This window comes from Sus scrofa, chromosome X, assembly GCF_000003025.6.
Source record: "Sus scrofa isolate TJ Tabasco breed Duroc chromosome X, Sscrofa11.1, whole genome shotgun sequence".
Classification (NCBI taxonomy): Eukaryota; Metazoa; Chordata; class Mammalia; order Artiodactyla; family Suidae; genus Sus; species Sus scrofa.
The window spans coordinates 122,357,664-122,381,405 of record NC_010461.5 but is presented as its reverse complement, the minus strand read 5'-3'; the positions used below and the strand labels follow the sequence as shown (position 1 = coordinate 122,381,405).

The 23,742-nt window shown below is 48.2% G+C and overlaps 1 protein-coding gene across 12 annotated transcripts in view; it reads right to left on the bottom strand.

Moving 5' to 3' along the window:
- MTM1 (myotubularin 1) overlaps positions 2,104 to 23,742 on the bottom strand; it is a 92,399-nt gene continuing 70,760 nt past the window's right edge. For 9 of the 12 annotated variants that reach the window (XM_003135463.6, XM_021080841.1, XM_021080842.1 and 6 more), the window contains 6 exons: positions 22,924 to 23,109; positions 18,318 to 18,524; positions 16,928 to 17,020; positions 16,339 to 16,452; positions 11,423 to 11,599; positions 2,725 to 3,824 (listed from right to left, as the gene is read on the bottom strand). In XM_003135463.6, coding sequence (XP_003135511.2) covers positions 3,657 to 3,824; positions 11,423 to 11,599; positions 16,339 to 16,452; positions 16,928 to 17,020; positions 18,318 to 18,524; positions 22,924 to 23,109 — 945 coding nt within the window. In that variant the 3' untranslated portion in view covers positions 2,725 to 3,656. Of the gene's footprint in view, positions 3,825 to 9,547; positions 10,071 to 11,422; positions 11,600 to 16,338; positions 16,453 to 16,927; positions 17,021 to 18,317; positions 18,525 to 22,923; positions 23,110 to 23,742 lie in introns of those variants that run through there. The other 3 variants (XM_021080840.1, XM_013991044.2, XM_021080833.1) reach the window with 2 other exon arrangements.

Sequence of the window (23,742 nt, the reverse complement as noted above, 5' to 3'; positions counted from 1 at the left end):
GTTCATACCTTTACTGGGGAGATCAACACTGAGGCCTCCAGATTTATAGCATCTGGGAGCCGACAGAACCTCACGCCTTCCATCCAAGAAGCAGGTCCAGAGCCCACATGGGCACCCGAGGCTCCACACGTCGCGACCACGGTTCTTTGTGATACAGATTTGTGACCTGAACTCCGAAATGAGACGGACAACCTCCTTGGGGAAGCTCTGCGGACCGCACTGAGAAACGGTGCACTTCAGGAGCGACCCATGTTAACTGCCAGATAAACCAAGTGCCAGATCTTAACGGTGTGTCGAAACATTTTAGCTGCTCTATGTCGTTTAAATAGGAAACATCTGGCTATCCCCTCCTTGGTTTCAATACTAAACATTTAGCTACCCTACGCGGTTTCAAGATAGTCTTGCCTTTGCTTTTAAAGGACAAATGTTTGCACATAAGGAATAATCCCTATCGGAATCTACGCCCCAAAGGAAATGAGACTACTTTGTTTCGCCGATCTTTCATCTTCCAAAATATGTTTAATACAAACGACTACTACTAATGCCTCAACGGCGTTATAAACCTACCAGTAGATGCTGGAAGCTTTGGCATTTATTTCCAAATATTGGTTATTCCAGCAGCATGCTTCAGTGATTCTGTGGACCGAAAAGAATTCGACTGCAATCTATTCCAACCATAAGCTTTTCCCACAAATGTGCTAATCCCCGTTCTGGCCTCTGCTGCACCCCGCATACACTCAATTCCTTTGGGGGCCCCGGATTTGACTTTAATGGCCACCGACGGCTATGTCCCCCAGTCATGGGCATAGATATATTCTGTAATAAGTGCCCCCAAATGCTCCCAGAGCTGTCCGAATGACAAACCTGCATTCTGTAGACAGGGCTGCAGCTCCTGAGATGGAAAACTGGGATTATTCTCAACTAAAAAGCGCACGGAGAAGCTTTGCTGCCTTATCAAAAAAGATCACATGGAGTTCCCGTCGTGGCTCAGCAGTTAACGAATCTGAGCAGCATCCATGAATGGACGCAGGTTTGATCCCTGGCCTCGCTTAGTGGGTTAAGGATCCGGCATTGCCGTGCGCTGTGGTGTTAAGTCGCAGATGCGGCTCGGATCCCGCATGGCTGTGGCTCTAGCATAGGCCAGCAGCTATGACTCCAGTTAGACCCCTAACCTGGGAACCTCCATATGCCACAGATGCAGCCCTAAAAAGAAAAAAAAAAACACAAAGTATTCTGACGATATTTAGAAAAAACTGTTATATGATCAAAACATGATTCCAAATTACCTGGAGGCTGTGCCAGGAAGAGACGATTCTCTTTCACTCCCGTGGGCAGCAGAGGGGCAGCACTCGGCTGAAGGCCTGACACATAGGCACAAGCTCGCGTGCTCTGGGACTGCAGGCAGGTCGGTGAAGCCCTGCAGCCACAACGCTCTCCTCAGTTAAAAGTAGGGGTGATATGATGGAAAAAATAAAAATCACAAAATGAAAAACTACATAACATTTTTTTTAATTAAAAAAAAAACCAGGGGTGATAGAATCCCACGTGGCCGCGAGGTCACCGAGAGGGTTGGACGCGGCTGCGCCTGAAGACCGCGGCGAGGCCCTTCAAACACTCGGTTTTCAAAGACGGGCTTCCTCTGCTGAGAGTCCCGTTCAGATTTTTCAAAAATGGTGAATTGTAGGTTCCTACACTAACTATTCAGCATTCTGAGGATGCACAGCAATGAACAGTTGCCACGTGGCAGTATCGGAAGACTCTTCATCATTCGTGCCTAAAGGGCGTCGGCTGTGGCTCATTTCACCCGTCTCGTATCTTCCTCGCCGTCAAGTGCCGTGCTCCCCAGTGCTCCCCGGCCGACACGTTTGTGGAAGCCACATCCTTACTTCATTAACGACAGCTGGGGCTTCGAAGCCGCATTTTTTGGGCCATGCCCATGGACTGCAGACGTTTCCGGGCCAAGGACTGAATCTACACCACACAGCAGCGATCTGAGCCACAGCTGTGACAAGGCTGGATCCTCAACCACTAGGTCACCAGGGAACTCCAAATCCACATGCACATTCAAGACACGTACAAGTGACAGCCCCAGGAACACAGTGCTACGTTCAGTTAATATATTTATTACAGCAGGTCTTTCTAGTCATTTTTTGCCATGAAACATTTTTCATGAAATTTCACAAAATCCTTTAAGCTATTAGTATTAGCTTTTTTTCTTTTTAGGGAGTGACACTTTTGTTAATTTAGGAAATATTTACAGCGTTTACAAAAAGCCAGAGACTGTCTAATAAATTTTCTTATACATACAAAATTTATACATTTATACTACTGCACTTGAGATGTCTTATTTGGTAGACCATTAAGCTATGACATAAAATAATTTACAAAGATATATTTAATCTCAATTCATTGAAAACAAAACCATATTAGCTATAAATAGTCCTTTACAAATCATTGTAAAACACATTAATGGTTTTAACGCTAGCCTTAACGTTTACAAATATACTTACTGGATCAATTAGTTCAGATATCAAATAGAACTGCATTTGAAATTGCATTTAATACTACAAAACAAAACAAAACAAACCTGAAAAAGCAAACCGCTGGGTACTTCAAGTAAAAATGTGTAGAACCAGTTTTTCGCACGCCTGGGGGGGGGGTATCCAACACCATTGAAACTGAAATTCATAAACACAATACTTTCATGAATACGCTCCACGAATGTACATCTGAGGCTTTTATTTCAAAGGATGGTGTTCGTACATCCAGGATGGCAGCCCTCCCCTTTGGCAGATAAGCTGGTTTTGCGTTGAGCAACATTTGCGAAAACATTCACCTAAGCAGCGCGATGCAGCTCACATCTTCAAACAGTGCTACGGGGGGGGGGTGGGGTGCTGTCACAGCCTGAAAACGGGGCAGAATGTCAGGCAAGATCATGAAAGAACTTACAAGGCGGAACTGGAGATCTTAAAAAACCAACCAACCAACCAAATCATATATGACTGGGCCCTATCAGGTTTTGTTGTTGGTTTTTTTTTTTTTTTTTAATATAAAAATATGCTTCTCTTGGAAGTTAGGGGAAAATACTCTGTATTCCAAAATTTCAAAATAATGGAAAACTCATCTACACAGCTATTTCTCCCTAAGTCACCCGTTATGATGGTGTGAAGTTTGGCAATTATTTAAACACCTTGCTGTTGGGTCATGCCTCGGAAGCTGAGCTCAATTTGGTCTTGGCAGAAACACACACCTTTCCCGCTGGGATTCGCCTTGGATGGTCCACAGCAACTCTCATACGCGATCTGCGGAAAATCCGTTTTCATCTGCATATATTTTTCCCCTTTAGTTAAAAACGTTGTTCCAATTAAGCCCACAAAACACATGTTGCCCACATAGTATTTCTGAAGAGGTAAATGAGACTTAAATGTTATCTGTCCAAAGCTGCTTTGGGGAGATGTCGGGAATTTCCAAGACCCCACCTGGGCTCCTTTCTTCCGATGGCCGTGGCGACACTGTCGTTTTCTAGAAGGCACATGTATTCGAGAGGTGAAGATGACGTTAGTTGAGTTCTGCGTGGAGGCAACCGTCTTCACCTACTTCGCACAGAGCCCCGCGGGAAAGCCGGCCGTTCCCTTTCCTCCGCGCCCGGCGCCCTCTCAGAAGTGGGTCTGCACGTGGGACACCATCTGCGAAGGGCTGGACGGGGCGGCCGCGGGCTCGGACAGCTTGGCCGAGTTGGCCAGCTGCAGCTCCTCCAGGCGCTTGATGTACTCGTCGCGCAAGGCCAGGAGCTCCATGTAGCGCTGCTCCACCGGATTCGGCTGCTGGAAAGAGACACAAGCGTGAGCTCCCGCCACCCAGACTCGCCCGTGCCACACGCCTGCTGGGGCCGCCGCCTTCGGGACACTCCCCCTGCTCAGGGGCCGAGGCGCGTCATTTAAAAATACAGAAGGGCCCGGAGGTGAGCACAAACGCCCAGGCACTTGTCACCACGGAAGAACGGACACACGTCTCTGCACACACGCGTCACCATCTTTGGGAAACGCGGCAATCCAGGCGCAGCTCCGTCTCCGGTGTCACCTGTGCCCACGGCCCTCTCTCGCTCCCAGAGGCAGCAACTCTTCTCCGGGTGGCGGGCAGCCCTCCTTCCAGGGCGGGCTCGTGACCCGCCTCCTCCAAGGGACCGTTCCAGAAACCAAACACACTACTATCCTCTCTGTTCTGTGACCACGTCATCGCTGGTGGCATTCTGTATTGATCAGGTGACCTTCTGACCTGCCGACATGTTTCGGAAGGAAATCCTAGGGGAGCTGCACTGAATGAATCAACCAGAGCTGAGGCATCCGTCCCCGCGCTTGCGGGGAACCGGGGACGGGTAGTGTCCCCGGCACACGCCATGCTGTCCCGGCTCTGCACACACCTCAGGCACGTGTGTCAATGTTTCTCGAAGGAATCTGGCTTGGAGGCGGGGAGGAACTGCTGGAGAGGACATGTGGTCTCTGCGACTTTACTAGATGCCGCCCCCACGGTCCTCTGACGGGGCGAGGTGACCGTGTGCTGCCACCCGTGGCGTCCAGCAGTTCCTCTAGCTCTACCCCCGCAACAGAACTTGGCAACAGGAGGGCGATGTTTCCCCATTGGATGCGGGTGACACGGAACCTCAGGGGCGCCTCGTTCCACACGCTGCCAGCCGGGCGCGTGCTCGGCTGAGAGCAGTGGCTCGGACACCCGCGGCCTCTCCGTCCGCTCCGTCTCCTGACCTGGCACATGGGAACAAAACAGCCCAGACCACAGGGTTGTTTGTTGCGAGAGTGAGGTCAGTCGATGCAGTCTGTTTTGGCACAACACTGACGTCTGACTGACAAATAAGGAGACGGATGGCAGAAGTTACGCTGGAACCAAACGTGATTCTCCCCGGGGGGCTAATTTTTTAACCTTTTATACTGAGATATAGATGACACGCAGTAATGTGCACAAATCTTTAAAAAATATGCAACTCAGGAGTTCCCGTTGTGGCGCAGTGGTTAACAAAGCCGACTAGGAACCATGAGGTTGCGGGTTCGATCCCTGGCCTCGCTCCGTGGGTTAAGGAGCCGGCATGGCTGTGGCTGTAGTGTAGGCCGGTGGCTACAACTCCAATTAGACCCCTAGCCTGGGAACCTCCATATGCTGTGGGAGCAGCCCTAGAAATGGCAAAAAAAAAAAAAAAAAAAAAAAAAAGGCAACTCAGTGTGATCACCACCCAGGCCAGGACATACAGAAGGGACCTCCGTCGCCAGCATGTCACTAAAGTTCTGTGATCCAGGGCCAGCTTCCAGAAAACATGAGCAATATATGAAGACATGAAGAAAAGAGCCAAAGTCTACAGCTTGGCTCTGACACTGACCGCTCAGGAGACGGTCTGAATCAGAAGCAGAGGCTCCGCAGGACCCGCCTCTCATGAGCATGAGCCCGGGGCTTCAAACTGGGTATTAGTTTCCTGTGGCTACTGTAACAAATTAACCTCAACTTGATGGTTTCAAACTACAGAAATTCGTTTTCTCCTGGTTGGGCAGTCAGAAGCCCTGAATCCAGCTGGCCGCAAGGCTGCACTCCCCCTGCGGGCTCTAAGCGAGGAGGCTGCCTTGCCTCTTCGTGCTTTGGGGAGCTCTAGGCAGCCTTGGCTTGTGGCCCCATCACTGCAGCCACTGTGTTTTCACATGGTCTCATCTGGTCTTATGCGTCTGTCTCTCAAATCTGCCTCTCTTGTCTCTTATAAGGACACCTGTCACTGGATTGGGGCCCAACTCAATCCAGGAGGATCTCATCTGGAATCCTGAACTTAATTACATCTGTAAAGGCCCCTTTTCCAAGGGCACGTGTCCTTTGGGGGCCACCATTCAACCTGCGGCGAACGGCCCAGGCCCGAGTGTCGCCCTCACCAGCGCTGTGGTTACAAAGGTGCGGGGCTCAGAGCGGTCTCCTCCTGCCTCCCGACCCCGCCCTCCCTGTAGGCCCTGTCCTTTTCACTGCAGGACTTTACAGACGGCGAGGTTCCCTCCGCAGTGCATGTCGCCATTGGAACGGAATGCTTGGTAGAGCACCTGACACCGAGTAAGGGCGATGCGCTGCTCGGTAACATCCTTTGCCCATTTTTCTATGTATTCCACTGCGGGCTGGTCACTTCTAGGCGCTCAGGGTCCAGCAGGGAACAAAGGAGGCCCCCGTCCCCACTTTCACGGCACTTAGCTTCCCAAAGCGGGAGACAAACGACAGAGCCGCCCATGCTGTGAGCGATGCGGGTGCGGGAGGGGCCGAGTATTAGGGGAAAGCAGAGCACGGGGAGGGGCCGGGGACGCCGGGGTGCACCGCATTCAACACGGGACCCTTGGGGGAAGGCTGGAGGGGGGCGGGGAGGCAACCAAGCAGATAACCGAGTGTCTTCCGTGTGGCCGAAGCAGGGTGTGTGGGCAAGAGCTGCTGGTGAGGCGGCCAGGAGGTCAGGCGCAGGGCAGGGGCCACAGGGGGCCTCAGAGGCTACTGTACGGCCTTGAGCTTGGACCCTGTGGGAAGTGAACGGCTACCCGGACAGTGCTGAGTAGAGGATGCTGGGCTCGGGGGTACATTTTGGCTGCCGTGTGGAGAACAGACTGGAAGGAAGCAAGCTTAGGTCGGGGGTCCAGCTAGAAGGCTCGGCCCACGGCAGGCGGTCTGGTCCGTGTCAGGAAAGCGGCAGGGGCCTGGGGACATGTGCTCAGAGGTGGGCCTGGTGTCTGAAGGCCGAGCCCAGGAGGCTCTTCCGACAGCCTCGGATGAGGGAGGAGAGAAGGGAGGCAAGGAAAATGGAAGCCCACCTGCAGTGACAAGAGCGGGTCAGCGGTTCTCTGGGGACGGGCGGGGACGGGATGCTCACTGTGAACCCTCCAGATTCTGACATGTCAATTACGCCTCCATAAAGCTGGTTTTTTTTTTTTTTTTTTTTTTTTTTGGTCTTTTTGCCATTTCTTGGGCCGCTCCCGCGGCATATAGAGGTTCCCAGTCTAGGGGTCTAATGGGAGCTGTAGCCCCATTAGCAACTCGGGATCCGAGCCGCGTCTGCAACCTACACCACAGCTCACGGCAACGCCGGATCGTTAACCCACTGAGCAAGGCCAGGGATCGAACCCGCCACCTCATGGTTCCTCGTCAGATTCGTTAACCACTGCACCACGACGGGAACTCAATAAAGCTGTTTTTTTCCAAAGTGGGAAAAGGAGTTCCCTGGTAGCTCAGCAGGTTGAGGAGCCTGCGTTGTCACTGCCGTGGCTCAAGTCACTGCTGTGGCACAGGTTCAATCCCTAGCCCAGGAACTTCCGCAGTTGTGCCCCCCCAAAAAAAGGGGGGAGAAGGGATGACTTCCAGTTTGCGGGCCAGAGCGTCGAGCACAGAGCTGCCGAGCACCGAGAGGAGGTCGATGGTGGGAGGGGCCCGTGGGGGGAAGAGGAGCTCCCGGGGACACGGTTAAACATGTACCGTCAACGGTCAGCTTGGCACCTCCACGCTCTGGACACCCTCTTCCCAAATGGTCTTGGCTATTTTTAAAACCTCCTGTTTTCAGGACTATCAGAACCAGTTTGTTATTATGCCAGCACATAAAATTAAGATAAGAGAAAGAAAGGAGAGGTAAAACAGTCATTTGTTGCCGATGACAAGGCTACAGAGCTAGAAGACTACTGGAAATAAAAAGATAATTCAGTCTAGTAATGGGTACAAAATATGCAGAAGTCACTGGCCTAGAGACAAACGACACCAACTGAGAAGCTGTACTAGGAGCGTGCGCCTGTGACAGCCCATCACAGCACAGAAGGAGAAAGGAGACTCCGGTCAAGTGACCCCAAGCCCTGCCCCTCGATGTCTCCCTCGCGGACCCCAGTGTGAGGTGAGAGTGAGCCGGCTCAGCAGAGGCAGACAGGCGGCGGGGGATGGGACGGTTTCAGGCTGCAGGCAGGTTTCATATTCGCATTCCTCTCTGCCTTTTCTATCAGAAATGACTTCAGCCCCACCCAGGTCAGCTCATCCGCCCGCATGTTACCCCTGAGCAAACTGGGAACTCCCCGGGGCCACCCTGGCTCAGAAGTTTATGGGACTAAATCATACTTTGACTTGCAGCACAAGCCACTTCCTCATGTTAAATCAAAGCACCAATCTGCTCATTCACAGCTTGTCAAGTGTGAGCACTGGTCCTTCCATCAACGCCGAGGTTTCTGTCGCAGCGAGGGCCCGTGCAGACACGAGCCCTGCCTTCCCCCGGGTGAACGCCTCCCTCTGGGGGGGCCGCATATGTTCTCCCCGCTTTCCTCCCCGCCTGCTCACCACGGCGGCACGTGCCATCGGCACCAGTAACCGCCTGCAGACCAATGGGCCACGCAACTGAATACAATTTCAGTGCCTAAGTATATTCTCTTAGGTTTGTGTTATGTAATCTGCCAAGTCCTTACGTGCCCGGGCCGAATCTATTTCTGTGTAGGGTCCTTCAGGAAATCTGATGCACGGAACTCACACTTCCACTGCCACACTTCTCCTCGGGTATTCAGTACCATCAGCTTGTGTTCCTGGGCGCCCCCCACCAGCCCGGGAGCTCCTGGGGAGCAGAGACCGGCTCTTCTTAATCTCTGGGTCCCCCTGGTGCCTGCTGCATGGGAACGCTCAGTATTTGATGGATGAAAATATCAAGTGCCGAGGGACAGAAAGACACGTGTAGGACCTTTGATGTTCGGAAAAATCTATATAGAAAGGGTAAGTTATTTTCTTGGAGTAAATGTCATAGGTCGTAATACAGACCAATGGCTGTCTCAAAAAAAAAAAAAAAAAAGGCAAAACCCTCAACTAAAGAAATGTGTGTTCCATGGAGTTCCCTGGTGGCTCAGCAGGTTGAGGATCCAGTGTTGTCACTGCTGTGGTGCGAGTTCGATCCCTGGCCCAACTTTAAAATGCCTTGGGCAAGAAAGAAAGAAAAGAAAGAAAAGAAAGAAAAGAAAAGAAAGAAAAGAAAGAAAGAAATGTGTGTTCCTGCCTGGCCCACTTCCATTTTGCTGAGCTCCAGGAGAGTACGGGGGAGACATCACGCTAAGTTCTCCACTGATGGCCCTGCAAACTGTCCTCGTCCCCCCTTTGCGTATCACCAATGAACTGCTCTAAATTCCTTGAATTTCAAGAATTTCTCTAAATACAAATAGGTGAAGGGAGGGTACAGAATGTACAGAAACTCTCGGCATTTTCTAATTATAAATGAGCTTTCTTTCTTTTTTTTTTTTTTTAATCTTTTTAGGGCCACACCCGTGGCATATGGAAGTTCCCAGCTAGAGGTTGAATCGGAGCTACAGCTGAGACCTACACCACAGCCATAGCAACACTGGATCTGAGCTGCACCTGTGACCTATGCTGCAGCTTGCAGCAACACTGGATCCTTAACCCACAGAGCGAGGCCAGGGATCGAACCCACATCCTCAGGGAGACAATGTCGGGTTCTTAATCTGCTGAGCCACAATGGGAACTCCCCAATGGGCTTCTTAAAGAGCCACAATAAATACAGAAAAAGCAAATTTATAGGACAGTGCTCACTGAGATAGTATTTTGCAGTTTGAAAAAGAACACGTCCCCTGTAACAGGCCTGGACAAGTTCCCGTTTGCTCTTTCGCTGATATTCCACATGTGGCGGCTACTGCTAAACACATTCCCAAAGTAAACAAGTCCAAGTCCTCAAGCCCTGGAATCTGTCACTTTCCAAGCATGATAAAACTGCGAGAGGCAGCAGAGACCTGGAAGTGAGGGTGCCAGCTGCGAATGGGCACTTCCACAGTGGGAAGAGGGTGCCCGGGCTGGCGCGTGGCCAGCTGCCCGAGTGGAAGGAACGATGGCAAGGCACGCTGGGCACCGGGGCCCGACTATGTGTAGCGGGGTTAACGTGGCCGCTTCCGCCAGACTGGCCTGGGAGGAAGGGCAAAGCTTCGCCAAGAGCGATGGCAAATGCTGAGCATCAGAGCGCTTAGAACACATGGCTCCCCCGAGGTCCTTCCGAGCACATCCGAAGCAGCTGTGCTTTCCTCCTGCTCCTGGATGCAGTGGGGGTGGCAGAATGGAAAGCCTGAGTGTGTCTTTAAGAAAATGTGCAGTCTTCGCAAAGACACGTGGACTCCAGTGTTCATTGCAGCACTATTTGCAATAGCCAAGACCTGGAAACAACCTCAATGTCCATCGACAGAGGAGTGGATCAAGAAGATGTGGTACATATATACACAATGGAATATTACTTGGCCATTAAAAAGAACGAAATACCAGCATTTTTTGCAACATGGATGGACCTAGAAACTATCATGCTAAGTGAAGTCAGCCGTACAATGAGACGCCAACATCCAATGCTTTCACTGACATGTGGAATCTGAAAAAAGGACAGACTGAACTTCTCTGCAGAACAGATGCTGATTCACAGACATTGAAAAACTTACGGTCTCCAGAGGAGACAGTTTGGGGGGTGGGGGATGTGCCTGGGCTGTGGGATGAAAATCCTGTGAAATCAGATTGTGATGATCATTATACAACTACAGATGTGATAAATTCATTTGAGTAATAAAAATTTTTTAAAAATTAAATTAAAAAAAAGAAAATGTGCAGTCTTTCGTTGCAGAAATCACTCTTTCCACTTTTGAGTGATGAATGGCCAACTGACTTTACTACCCTGTGACAGATCAATTATTTTTATTTTAAAAGTAAAAACCTTCAGGAGTTCCCGTCGTGGCACAGTGGTTAACGAATCCGACTAGGAACCATGAGGTTGCAGGTTCGATCCCTGGCCTTGCTCAGTGGGTTAGGGATCCGGCGTTGCCGTGAGCTGTGGTGTAGGTCGCAGACAAGGCTCAGATCCTGCGTTGCTGTGGCTCTGGTGTAGGCCGGCGGCTACAGCTCCGATTCGACCTCTGGCTTGGGAAGCTCCATATGACGCGGGAGCAGCCCTAGAAAAGACAAAAAGACCAAAAAAAAAAAAAAAAAAAAAAAAGGTAAAAACCTTCAGTAAAAAGCACTCTGATTGTGGTTGACCTAGTGCATCCACCTGAACCAGAGAATGGAAAATGCTTCTTTTCCTTATAGAAGCACCTAAATTTGTCACCAGAAAGAATGTTTTTATGATGTGTCACAACTTTTCGTGATTAAAGGAAATCCTTGACAACCAAAACTCAGAAATTTTCCAGAGCTTTAAATTAGTTGACATTTTAGTAAAAAAAAAATAAAAAAAAGTATTGTTCATGTTGGCAGAAAAATGTAAGTTCAACACCAATCAAAGTAAACTTTTACTTACAATTGTGTTTAAAGGCAAGTGTTATGTTTTGGTCCGATACTTTCCCATGAGTAGTATTTTTTAAAAACCTACAAAGTAACACGATCTAAGCCCAGAAGTGACGTCCCTTACCTGCTGCTTGATTCTGGGGTTCCATCTAATGTAGTAATTCACCCAAAGCTCCAGGTGGCGCATACTGGCAACTGGATATAAAACTCGATTGATTTCTTTTGTGTAGAAGGGATTTTTGAATTTGTCCTTATTACTGTTTATCAGTGACCATAACGAAACGGTTCTTTCTGTAACTTTCTGCAGGAAAGAGAGAGTGGAAAGCCTAAGTTAAAAACACACCAGCACCCACGCCCCTTTGCAGGCTGTGGCATCAACTTGAATCACGCGTTTACGTCATCCCCATAACAGCTCAAAAAGCCTCCTGTGCCAGGGAGCGCTGGGCACCACTTCCCGATATTTGCATAGATAATGGCCTGGCTTGAGAGCAGGAAGACAGGGGGGCAGGAGGCTGTAACGTCAAATGCAATTCACTGACCTCAGGAGCCAATTCCTGACTAGGGCAACATTTAGGAAGAGACGGGCAGTGTGCACTTTATAATTCAGCGGAAAGAAAAATTATCGTTAAGATCTTGCTGACGTTGTCCATTTTTTGTGTTTGTCAGAACCACAAAACCGGAACCTCTGTCTACTTGAGAGCAGGCATCTAGATAAAAAGCTATTTTAATCAAACATCCGGATGTTTAATATATGGTGCCAATATCCAGATTTTGAAACGCTTGGGCTTCGCATCCCTGTGTCTCTGTCCAGCGTCCACCATCTCATACTGATAGTCACCTTTTCGTTGGTTTTACTTTTTATTTTTAAATTTTTTCTTTTTTTCTTTTTAGGGCTGCATCCACGGCACATGGAGGTTCCCAGGCTAGGGGTCGAATCAGAGCTGTAGCTGCTGGCCTACACCGCAGCCACAGCAATGCCAGATCCAAGCTGCGTCTGCAACCTACACCACAGCTCACGGCAATGCCGGATCCTGAACCCACTGAGCGAGGCCAGGGATCGAACCTGCGTTCTCATGGATGCTAGTCAGATTCGTTTCCACTGAAGCCACGACGGGAACTCCTTTTCATTGTTTCAAAATGACAGACTTTTATCAATTTTGACCATATGCTAGAGGAAAAATCAAAACTTTGGAAATAAAAATACAAGTACTGAAATTACTGAAGGCAAACTCTGCAACTCTTCTGAGCAATGACTTCAATAAGAGAGGACCAGAGCTCCCACCATGGTGCAGTGGCTTAAGAATCTGACTGCAACAACTTGGGTCTCTGTGGATGCACAGGTTCAACCCCTAACCCAGTGCAGTGGGTTAAAGGATCCGCTGTTGGCACCGTTGCAGCGTAGGTCACAGCTGTGGCTTGGCCTCAATCCCTAGTCCGGGAAATTCCACATGTTGCCAGTGACGGCAAAAAATAGAAAGAAAGAGAGAGGGAAGAAGAAAAGAAAGGACCAATAAGCTAAAACTGGAAGCTGAAAAGAACAGCTTGAAATAGGTGAGGGAAGAAATTTCTTTGACATACCTGTTTCACTAACGTGAATGATAACAGCAACATAATTTCGCCCTCCTTGGAGTCCACCTAAAGCTTCATTTGTACCCTTCTGATGCCACAATCTGCAGTGCATTGTGTTTCTTTACGTGCTCGTTTTCTTTAGGTTTTTAAATTCTTAAATGGAAGTATAGCTGATTTTCCATGTTTTATTTCTGGTGCACAGCAAGGGGATTCAGTTATGTGTGTGTGTGTGTGTGTGGTGTGTGTGTGTGTGTGTGTTCTTTTTCAGATTCTTATTCATTATAGGTTTTCGTTTTTTCAATTTTTTACTATAGTTGCTTTACAACGTTCTGCCAATTTCTGCCGCACAGCAAAGCAGTGTAGGTCATTACGAGACATGGGACACAGTTCCCTGGGCCACACGCTAGGACCTGTTGTTCACCTGCATACTTGCTTTTTATTTTTATACATGAACGTAGTTTTAAAAGTCAAATAGCATGACAAGGTTTCTTATGAAAGAACCAGGTTCTCACGTCTCTCCAGAGAAGCAACTGTGTTTGACTTGGAAAACCGACTTGGTTCCTTGGCACTCACCTCAGCATCCCTGAAAAACACAGGTTTCTTGCCACGTCTTGACTGTACAGTTACAGGCGTGAAGCCCTAACGCGGCCACACCCTCTGTCCTGCCTGCGACTCCCGAGACACGGCGCAGCTGGGATCACCTCCAGGCACGGGGTTCAGATTCCCATGAAAAGCAAGTGCTATTCCCAGGGCACTCGTGCGGTTTCTTTTCCTGCACACTTTCTGGGTTTGCTTTCCTTTAAGGTAACAGCGGTCTACTCGGTTTGCCTTCTCTTCTTGGCAGCTATCGTTCACTCAACGCCAAACTCTTCCTCCGACGCCTTACACTTCGGTCAGGACACGCAGCACATCCGGAGCCCCCAGGGCTTCCTGGGAGGAGCAAGCGCCCTGGACGCCCGGGGCCTCACGCCCAGCTCTCGCCCAGGATCTCTTGGCTGTTTTGCCCCGAAGCTTCCCTCTGGCCTCGCTGTGCGGTCATCTTCCTTGTTGCCCTGGAGCGAACAGGCCCGTAGCTTTCGGGCAAGGGTGTGCAAGGTCCGCCTGTCTCGATGCCGTGGGTGTCTGAGGACGCGTCTGGTGCACCTTCCCATCTGGTGGACGGTTTGGCGCCTGGAGAATTCTAGGCTGACACCACGTGCCTTTACAATTCTGAAGGCAGTGCTCTACTGACGTCTAAGCTTCCAAGGCTGTTGCTGAAGAACTCAGCCGGGCTGACCCCTGGTTCTTTGCAAACGACCCGTTCCTTTTCTCGTTGGAGGCATGAAGGGACTCTCCTTCGTCCTTCGTGCTCGGAAACTTCACGAAGATGTACCTCAGGACAGGTCTAGTCTGTCCACTGTGCCTCGGTGCTCGGCAGGACTTTCGACGTGGAAACTCACACACTTCAATTCTGCGAAAGAGTCTCGCGTTACGCTGGCGATTTCTTGGTCCCCTGTTACGTGGATACGGGACCCCCGGGGATGATCACGGGGTCTTCTCATCTTGTCTCTGTCCTCTGCCATCTCTGCTCCTACTTTCGGGGAGTTTCTGACCGTATCTTCCAACCCTTGACTTTTTAAACTTCTGTTGGTATCACATTTTAATTTCACATTTTCTGATCTCTAAATGTTCTTTCCGAATAATGGCCTGTTGTTGTTCATTCATGGTGCCCGTAGTTCCCTGTCCCTCCTGGGATATGAAATAACAGCCCCGCCTTTGTTGCTCCCTCCGTGCGCGGTACCCCCCCTCCTGGCTTGCTGTCATTCTCTACGTTCGGAGGTCATGGGGCTTGTCAAGCTGCGCTTCACCGTGGGGAACCGTAGGCTGGTCATCTTCAGGTCCTTCTTCTTGGGCCGGTTTCCCCAGAGATGATTCTTTTCTAAAACGGAGGCTGAGTTCACTTATCATTAAAGTCACCATTTTCAAGTCTGCCATTCAGGGGCTTTTAGTACTTTCACGACCTGTGCAAAAACCTCCTTTCAGTTCCAAGACATTCTCATCAGCCCAAAAGGAAACCCTGAACCCCTTAAGAAGTCACTCCCCACTCTTGCCTCCCTCCAGCCTCTGTCAACCACCACCTTCTTTCTGTCTCCATGGACTTGCTTTTCTAGACATTCGTGTAAATGGACCCCTACAATATGTGACGGTGTCTGGCTGCTTTCACTCGGCATGTTTCTGAGGTTCATCCAGGCTGTGGCGCGGGTCGGAACTGCATTCCTACTGATGGCTGAGTCGGAGTCCAGTGGATGTCACATACACAAGCCAGCCTCACCCCCGATGACACGCCTGGAGAGCTACGCTCACCCTCTCTGGAGTAGAAACCTCGGTCCTCAACTCCAGAGACGGGCGGAGGTGACCTGGGGAGGCTAACTGCCTATTCGGAACAGAACTCAGCTTAGCTTATCCTGTCCCCTTTGCTCCAGACACTGGCACACCTTTGTCCCCGAACCCCTGAGTCACCCAGGGTCCCTGCAATGCAAAGTGAGCTGGGTCTTGGCTTTCCTGCTGCTGGTTGGAGATTCAGTCTTCTTAAATGACTTGTTTCCCACCTACCTACTAGCTTTCCAGCTTTCAAAGTTTGTTGTTGCGTCTCCTTTTTTCTCTCTCCCCCTGTTGTGCATTTATGCCTTTCAAAAAATTCCCCTTACTGATATCTTTTTATGGTGTTTGGAGAGGGTGACTTTGCATACCTTTAAAGTCATTCCTACTCCAAGAGCCAAGACATAGAAACAACCTAAATGTCCACTGACAGACGAATGGATAAAGAAGATGTGGTACATATAGGACATGGAATATTACTCAGCCACGAAGAATGAAATTCTGCTATTTGCAGCAACGTGGATCAACTTGGAAGAGAAGATTACGCTTAGTGAAATAACCCAAAGACAAATACTGTATGTTTTCACTTATATGAGGAATCTATAAAACAAAACAAGTGAACAAATACAACCAAACAGAAACAGACTCAGATATGGAGAACAAACCAGTGGTTACTACTGGGGAGAATGAAGGTGGGAGGGGCAAAAAGGGTACAAGCTATTACGTATAAAGTAAATAAGCTACAAGGATATATTGTACAGCACAGGGAGATACAGCTGTCGTTTTGTAATAATTTTAAATGGAGCAGAGTCTATAAAAAGGTGGAACCACTGTGTTGTATACCTGAAACTTATATAATATTTTAAATCAGCTATACTTCAATAAAAAAAAAGTCATTCCTGCTCCCTGAGGGCAAAGTCAATGTCTTACACCTGCAGTCAACACCACACACTCGACAACCTCCAGTTGAAGTGAAAATGCCCGAGCGTGGAGTAAAAATGAGAAACTCTGCACTTATCACAAATCAAACTATCAAATCATTTTTCTTTCAGGGCAGACTAGATACATTTTGGTGAGCCTTTGACTTAAAAAAAGATAAACACTTCTACTCACCTGTCTCTCTCGAGCCGATTCACAGTTGTATAAGAAAGTACCAAACCGGCAGCTATACAGATGATCCAAAATTGTAATCAAAAAATGTTCATTGAATTCAAAAGCTGTAGGGAACTAGACAGAAATAAACAAGCAGACAATGTATGAAACTCGCAGTTGATCTTGCACAGGAGGCCAGCGGAGGAAAAAGAGGAAAGCGAGCCCGTTTTCTGGGTTCTCCTGCGTGTACAGGACACACGGGATGGGTTGGTGATTTACTGCAGTCTAAGGGGGCAGGCCCTCCTACACACAAACGCCGGCGTCGGATGAATGGACCCGACGACCCGGGTCCTGTCAATTCCCCCGCTCCTCCAGGAGCAGAGAGAGTACAGTTAAATCGTGACTTTTAAAAACTTTATTATGGAAAATCCCAGTCCACATAAATAGTAGTGAGACTAAAAAAAGTGAACCTCAGGTACCTATCACCTGGCTTCAACCATTATCCACACAGGGTCGAACCTCTTGAATCTCTCTCACCGCCCTGTGTTACTTTGAGGCAAATATTTAAGCATTAAGTCAAATGTATTTTCAGGCTGTATATATCCCTTACCTGTTTTGACATCTGCCACACACAGTCGATAAACTGGAGGAAAATAGGAGATCGGTCGGCATCAGCGTGGTTTTTATCCCCGTGGCCTATTCTCTGCAAGGAATTGATGATTTGTTTTAATCTATGGGTACAAAACTGAGACGGCATCCAACTCACAAAATGCGACCACGTAACTGAGCGATGTGTGTTCCACATACCCAGTGAACAGTATTTTTTCTCATGGCCGCGAAGAAAATAAGGCTTCAAAGCAATGGGAATATAGCAGAGAGGTTTCTATAAAATAATCAGTACCAACTGAGAAAGCACCATGAGCCTACGTGGACACCACAACTGGTTTACCTGACTGGGATTCTGCGCAAGCGTGGGAGCTGCAGGTAGACGGGACCAGACTGGCCTGCGGAGGGTGCTACCCGCTGCTAATGGACCAATCCTCAAGTTTCGGGCCTTGAAACCACAGCCAAGAGGGTGTGATTGTTAATAACTAAAAAGTTCTTTTAAAAAAGTTCTCTTGCAGAAGCTCCCATGTGGCGCAGTGGGTTAAGGACCCGGTGTTGCTGCAGCTGTGGCCCAGGCTGAAAGTGCAGTGGTGCAGGTTCCATCCTTGGCCCAGGAACTTCCACATGCTTCAGAGGCGTGGCCACACACACACAAAGCTCTTTTGTAAAAACAAGATGAAAAGCTCACCATTTATTCATTACTAAACAACGACTCTTTTTTTCTTTTTTCTTTCTTTTTTTTTTTTTTTTGTGGGCCTCGGCAATGAAACCACTGAGTCCTAACCACCAGACCACCAGGGAACTCCTAATTCTTTCTACGTGACAATGTTATTCGCACTGCTTATACAATCTAGATGAAGGCTCCAAGGCTACTCAGCAGTGTTTCTGAAACTGCCCATGGATCTTCTTCGTGAGAACAATCTGGGAAGTTGCCAAAAAGGCTTAGTCAAAGGGTGTCTGGAAACAAGTCCTGGAACTATGATTTTGATAGGTTCTCTTGATTTTCAAAATTTATATCAGAAAAGAGTAAAAGCCTCAATGAAAAGTCTAACATTTCTGTGAAACACTTGGCTCTTATCGCTATAATATTAGTGGGAAAGAAAGGAATGTCTCCCTTCTTTTGCACAATTTCAATGTAAACATTTGCGTGCAGACTCGATTACTTTCCAGTGACGCTGTAAGAAGCAGAGAAGGACAAAAGTGACTCCTAAAAACACGGGCTAAGCCAAGGCGTCACACATTTTCAAACCAGCAGAGTGGTTTTTTATTACGCTCCTCGGATTTTCTTTTTCAAAGGAAATAATTGGTTTAACAACTAGTTTTTTTTGTTTTTTTTTTTAATCCCAAAGGGTGGTGATTAGACATTTTAAAAACCAGCTCGATTGTTTACTTACAGATGCAAACTTATGTCCAAAACTTATCCATTCCTTCTGGACCAAGATTTCAAAGCCCTCGATGCTGCGGTAGAAGCTGTCCAGCATCAGCATGGCCAGGGACGTCAGCTGGGCGGTCCTGTCCCAGCCGTCGCTGCAGTGCACCACCACCGAGCTCTTCCCCGAGGAGACTCTGTCTGCCACTTGGATGGCGCCCGTCAGAACAAGCTGGCCGAGAAAAGCACGCGCGTCAGCAGGGAGCGGGAAGGTATCGCTTAAATCTGCACGTACAGTTCTTAGCCCTGGAAAAAGTCCTGTTTTAAAACACTACTCATGTCTAGAAGAGAAAGATTTCTGCAAATGGAAGGCCGGGAGCTGCAGGACCTGTTGTTTTTCCTCTACAGAAATAAGTAGGTATCAAAAAAAAAAAAAAAAAAAAAAAAACCCAAAAAAACAAGATAGCGCAGAAGCCAGCTGCATTTCAAGCTTCCTTTCACAGGGGTGATAGGACATGGTCACTGGGGCTCCCAGTCCTGTGTCCGAATGCCCCCTTTTCATAAGGATGCCAGCCTCATCGGATGAGGGGCCCACCTGACTCCAGGTCACACTCTAAAGCACCAGAGGTCAGGACATCGACACGTAAACTTTGGGAGGATGCAGTTCAACCCACAAGACTCATCATGCTGGAAAAATCACCGGCCCCAGAGGCCCGGTCTAGATCCTAAAGGCTGGGTATGACGGAAATCACCTTTTGGCCTTTAAAAGGACAAAGCAGGAACTCTCAAGTGGCTCAGAAATAGCAAAATAGGTACCAAGAAATAAAGTGATAGCCTTCTAGCAGAAATTTGAGACTTAGCAGTAACTAAATTTATGTATACTAAGAGCTATTGCTCCGATGTCATTTTTTTCATGCTTTAGGTATTTACAGGGCTATCCTTTACTGAGAGTAGAATTTATCCGTAACTGTGCACTTTGATAAGATTTAACAAATTCATAGTCTTGCAGCTATCATCACAATGCAGCTGTACTATTACCCCAAAGAGCTCCATGTGCTTTCTGAGGTCAATCCCTAGTCCCGCCCCCAGCCCCAGGCAATCACTGATTTGCTTTCTGGTTCTATCGTTCTGCCTTCACTAGAACTGGAATCCTGCATCAGGCGGTCTTTTATGTCCGGATTCTTTCACTCAGCGTCACGTTTTCGAGGTTCATCCATCTTGCAGCCTGTGTCAGGACTTCATTCCTTTTTATGGCCGCTGTATAGACCAAACTGTATTTATCCATTCAACAGCTGACAGACATGTGGGTGTTTCTAGTGTTTGATGACTACGAATAATGCTGCTATGGACTTTCACATGCACATTTTTATAGGGGCGTAAGTTTCCACCTCTCTTGGGCAAATAGGTACCTAGGAGCGAAACGGCTGGATTCTATGGTAAATATACATCTACTTAACTTTTTAAGAAACTGTCAAGCTCTTTGGAAAAGTGGTTGGGGAGTTCCGGTTGTGGCGCAGTGGAAACGAACCTGACTAGTATCCATGAGGATGTGGGCTCGATCCCTGGCCTTGCTCAGTGGGTTGCGGATCCGGCGTTGCCGTGAGCTGTGGTGTAGGTCGGCTCGGTCCCGTGCTGCTGTGGCTGTGGTGTAGGCCGGCAGCTGCAGCTCCAATGTGACCCCTAGCCTGGGAACTTCCATATGCTGTAGGTTCGGCCCTGAAAAAAAAAAGTGGTTGGACCATTCCCATTCCCAGTATCAGTGTATCTGGGTTCCATCTTTTCATGTGTATGCGAATATCATTTTGGAGCTCCCCAAATTCTAACAGCCATGCAACAGACATATATTATGGTCATTTTAACTAATTCAAGAAAAATGAAATATTGATTTCTTTTGACTAATTCAAGAAAAGAGTCTAAGTGAAAGATGTAGTGTATAGAAAATTTTAAAAGAAATGTAATTTAATTTTCTTTTTTGGGGGGGGGGAGGCACCCTGTGGCACATGGATCAGATCCAAGCCCAGTTGTAACCTGTGCTGCAGCTACGGCAACACTGGATCCTTAACCCACTGCGCCAGGCTGGGGGCTGAACTTGCATCCCAGTGCTCCAGAGATGCTACCTATCCTGTTGCACCACGGTGGGAACTCCTTCAGTTCATTACTTTGATACACATGGTAACTAAAGATAAGTGGGCAAAGTAGTGCCAAGGACAGGTTAGGGGACCCGACGGCACTTCAATTATCTGTATAAAAATCTTTGCTTTGAAGATGACTAGAGCAGGTTTATTTCTTCAAGCATTTTAAGGATCCTCGAAATCCTGTTTACAATTTTATTTTGAGGCACTTCTGAAGAAAGGCCTGTTGAGAAGCAATGCTTATATACTAGATCATTTGAGTGCAATTTAATGAAGTTGAGGTTCCAATGCATTTTTACAGAGGGCCACTCGCACTCCAGATACGTCCCTTGTAATAAGACAGAGATGCAATCTTGGCCAATCATCTTTATGACTATTAGACGTCTTTCAGTAAAGTATGAATTCCCACCATCGCTTCTGACAGCAACAGATGTGATCATCTAATGAAAGTAAATGAGATTTTCAAAGTCATAGCCCTGAAAACTCTTAAATAACCAGATGGACTTGGGACCGATGGGAACACATGACAGCCACCACGCAGCAGACTGGGGGCGGGGGCGGGGGTTAAGAGCACGGGCTCACTGGCCAAAGGCCTGGGTTTGAAACCTCATTCCACCGCTTTCGGCGTCTCACCTTGAGTGAGGAGTGAATGGTACCCCCAACAGCACCTTCCTCTTTTCAGACCTGGGTGCTTATCCTCTTTAAAAAAAGTACCCACCTACACTGTATCCTTTAGGCTTCGTTTATAAAAGCCCTCGCAAAGCTCTTCTCAGAAGCCCATGGCCCTCAGCCCTTGGCTGACTCTCTTCCTCCGACTCTCCGCCCCGTCCCTAGACAGCCACCGCGCCATCAGGGACGTCCCTAACGACCGTCTGAAATACCACTGACCCTTGCTTCTCAGATCCTTGCCTGAACCTGCGATGCCCTGCTCCGCGCCCTCGGTTTCTCGCCGATGACCTCCACCTCTCCCCTCCTGTGCTCCCCGGACGCCCTCGCCCGCGGCATCCTCAGCAAAGGCCCGACACCTGATACCCAGGCCTACCTCTTTGCACGAAAAACCACCGGTCAGACACCAACCGGCGGATGGCCTGCCATTACCCTGAAGGCACCGTGTTTCTCTCGGCCAAAGTCCAGGCCAGGCTACCCTTCATCTGTAAATGACGGGTAAATCATTGTCTCGCTGAGCCAGGCTCATCCTCTTGGCACAGTCAAACGTCTCTCTGGCTCCTGTAACCAGCTAATCGGCAAATGCCGCAGGCCCTTCCCAGGAGAACATCGAGGGTCCCTGTTGCGGCGCTGCCCTCCGCCACCCCGCAGGCCATTACCGCCCTGCCTCTGGACTCTGGAAATGGTTCGTCTTCCTCTGACTTCACTTTCTTTCCATCACCATCTATTCTAGAAGCAGCTGCCAGAACACTGTCCTAAAATGCTCCACCGTTCCAAAACCTGTGTGGCTCCCTGCGACCTAACCTGATAGCCAAGGTCGTTGCCCACCTGGCTTCTCCCAGATCAAGCTGCAACTACAGAAATCCTCACTCTTCCTAACCAGGCCTCACCCAGGCTTGTTCCTGGGCTTCTGTCCGGGCTGCCCTCTTTCTCTAGAAAGGGCACCCTCGTCCCTTCTGCTTTCTTCAAGGACCAGATCAAGCCCCACGGAATCCCCCAAAGGACCCATAGCTTCCACTGGCTTTGCCATGAAGGTTCACTGGTACCAACACTCGGCCCTGTTCCTTTTCACACATACATATCATCTCTGCAACCATAAGAGCCACCTTAAAGGCAGGAAGTATACTTTGTAGATAGTAAGAGTGCAATCCTGTTTTAAAATAAACGTTTTCTTTCAGAATAGTTTTAGATCCACAGAAGGTTCCCATATACTCAACCAAGTGCCCCTACTTCTGACATCTTATAACAGTACATGTGTCACAGCCAGGAATCCATCTGGATACCTTTTTTTTTTTTTTGGCCACGCCTGCAGCATATCAAAATTCCTGGGCCAGGGATTGAACTCGTGCCACAGCAGCCACCCGAGACGCTGCAGTGACACCCCCAGACCTTTAACCTGCCGAGCCACATGGGAAATCCTGGATACTTATTTTTAATAAAGTCCATACTTTATGCAGATTTACTTAGTTTTTACCTAACATTCTTTTATTCTAATCCGGGATACCACATTCCATTTAGTTGCCACAATTAATTTCTTTGCAATTCATTGTTGAGGAGGATAAATTAAGAAAAAAAAAGTTAGCGAGGCTAATTAAAAATACAACTCTGATCAAGCTGGAAAATAAAATCTGACCAGAAAACAATCTATCTTAATAATGCACCTATTTAAAATAGGCTTTTTGTTCCTTCAAACACTTTCACTTCTAAAAAGAATGGAGGGGTTGGATGCCTCTATCAAGATGAGGGCTTGAATATAATAATATAATTCCCTATTCTACTAAACAATTACTTTCCTTTTTATAGACATACATGTTTTTCCAACAATATACTTGCCTTGATATGTTCCAACCAATGAGTAGACTCCAAACTGGACAACCAATGAGATTCTTCCACGTTAGGATAAACAATGTCTTTGACTTTTTTCAAAGATTCCCGCATAACGTGAATGTTATGAATGTCTAAGAAGAAAAGCTCGGCGTTATGATACGCATCGTCACTTTCATAGCCTCCTCCCGTTGCCTAAGAAACAACCAGACATACAAAGCAGTAAGTTGGGGGTTCTGTTTCTCTAGTAACTTACGCAAAATGTATTGCCAAAGGTTTTGGTTCTCCAAATCTCAGCCTAAAACCTTGCAACTTAGATACAATAATTGATGTTACCTGAATTCGTATCTGACACTAAGCCTCAACAACATTAGTCATACTCTGAGTTAGGGAAAAAAAAAAAAAAAAAAAAAGGCAGCCTGGCAATTTCCTGCAGATCTGTTTGCGAGGAAAAAAACCATTTTCAAAATGTTCTATAATTACTAGCTCTTCTTCCGGATCTGGAAAGGCAAGAGCAGGCTCTGAAGAGCCTTCTGTCGGATTAGCTCAGCTTCAGCCTGTCTCTACTGGGCTCTCTGGGCCTCCCTGTTGTCCCTTAGCGAGGCGGGAATACTAGTACCTAGGTCTCGTAAGATCAAAAGGAGCCAGGCTCTACGACAGCTACACTAGCCACCATTGAACGAGCCCCTCTGACACCCCAGAGACTGGGGTTCTTGCTTTACATGATTTTCTGCAACAGCGATGCTGCCGTCGAGGCGGGTACTACTACTACCCCATTTTGCAAATGTGATGCTATATACCTCTCCCCCAAGGCAGAGGTAAGCAGCA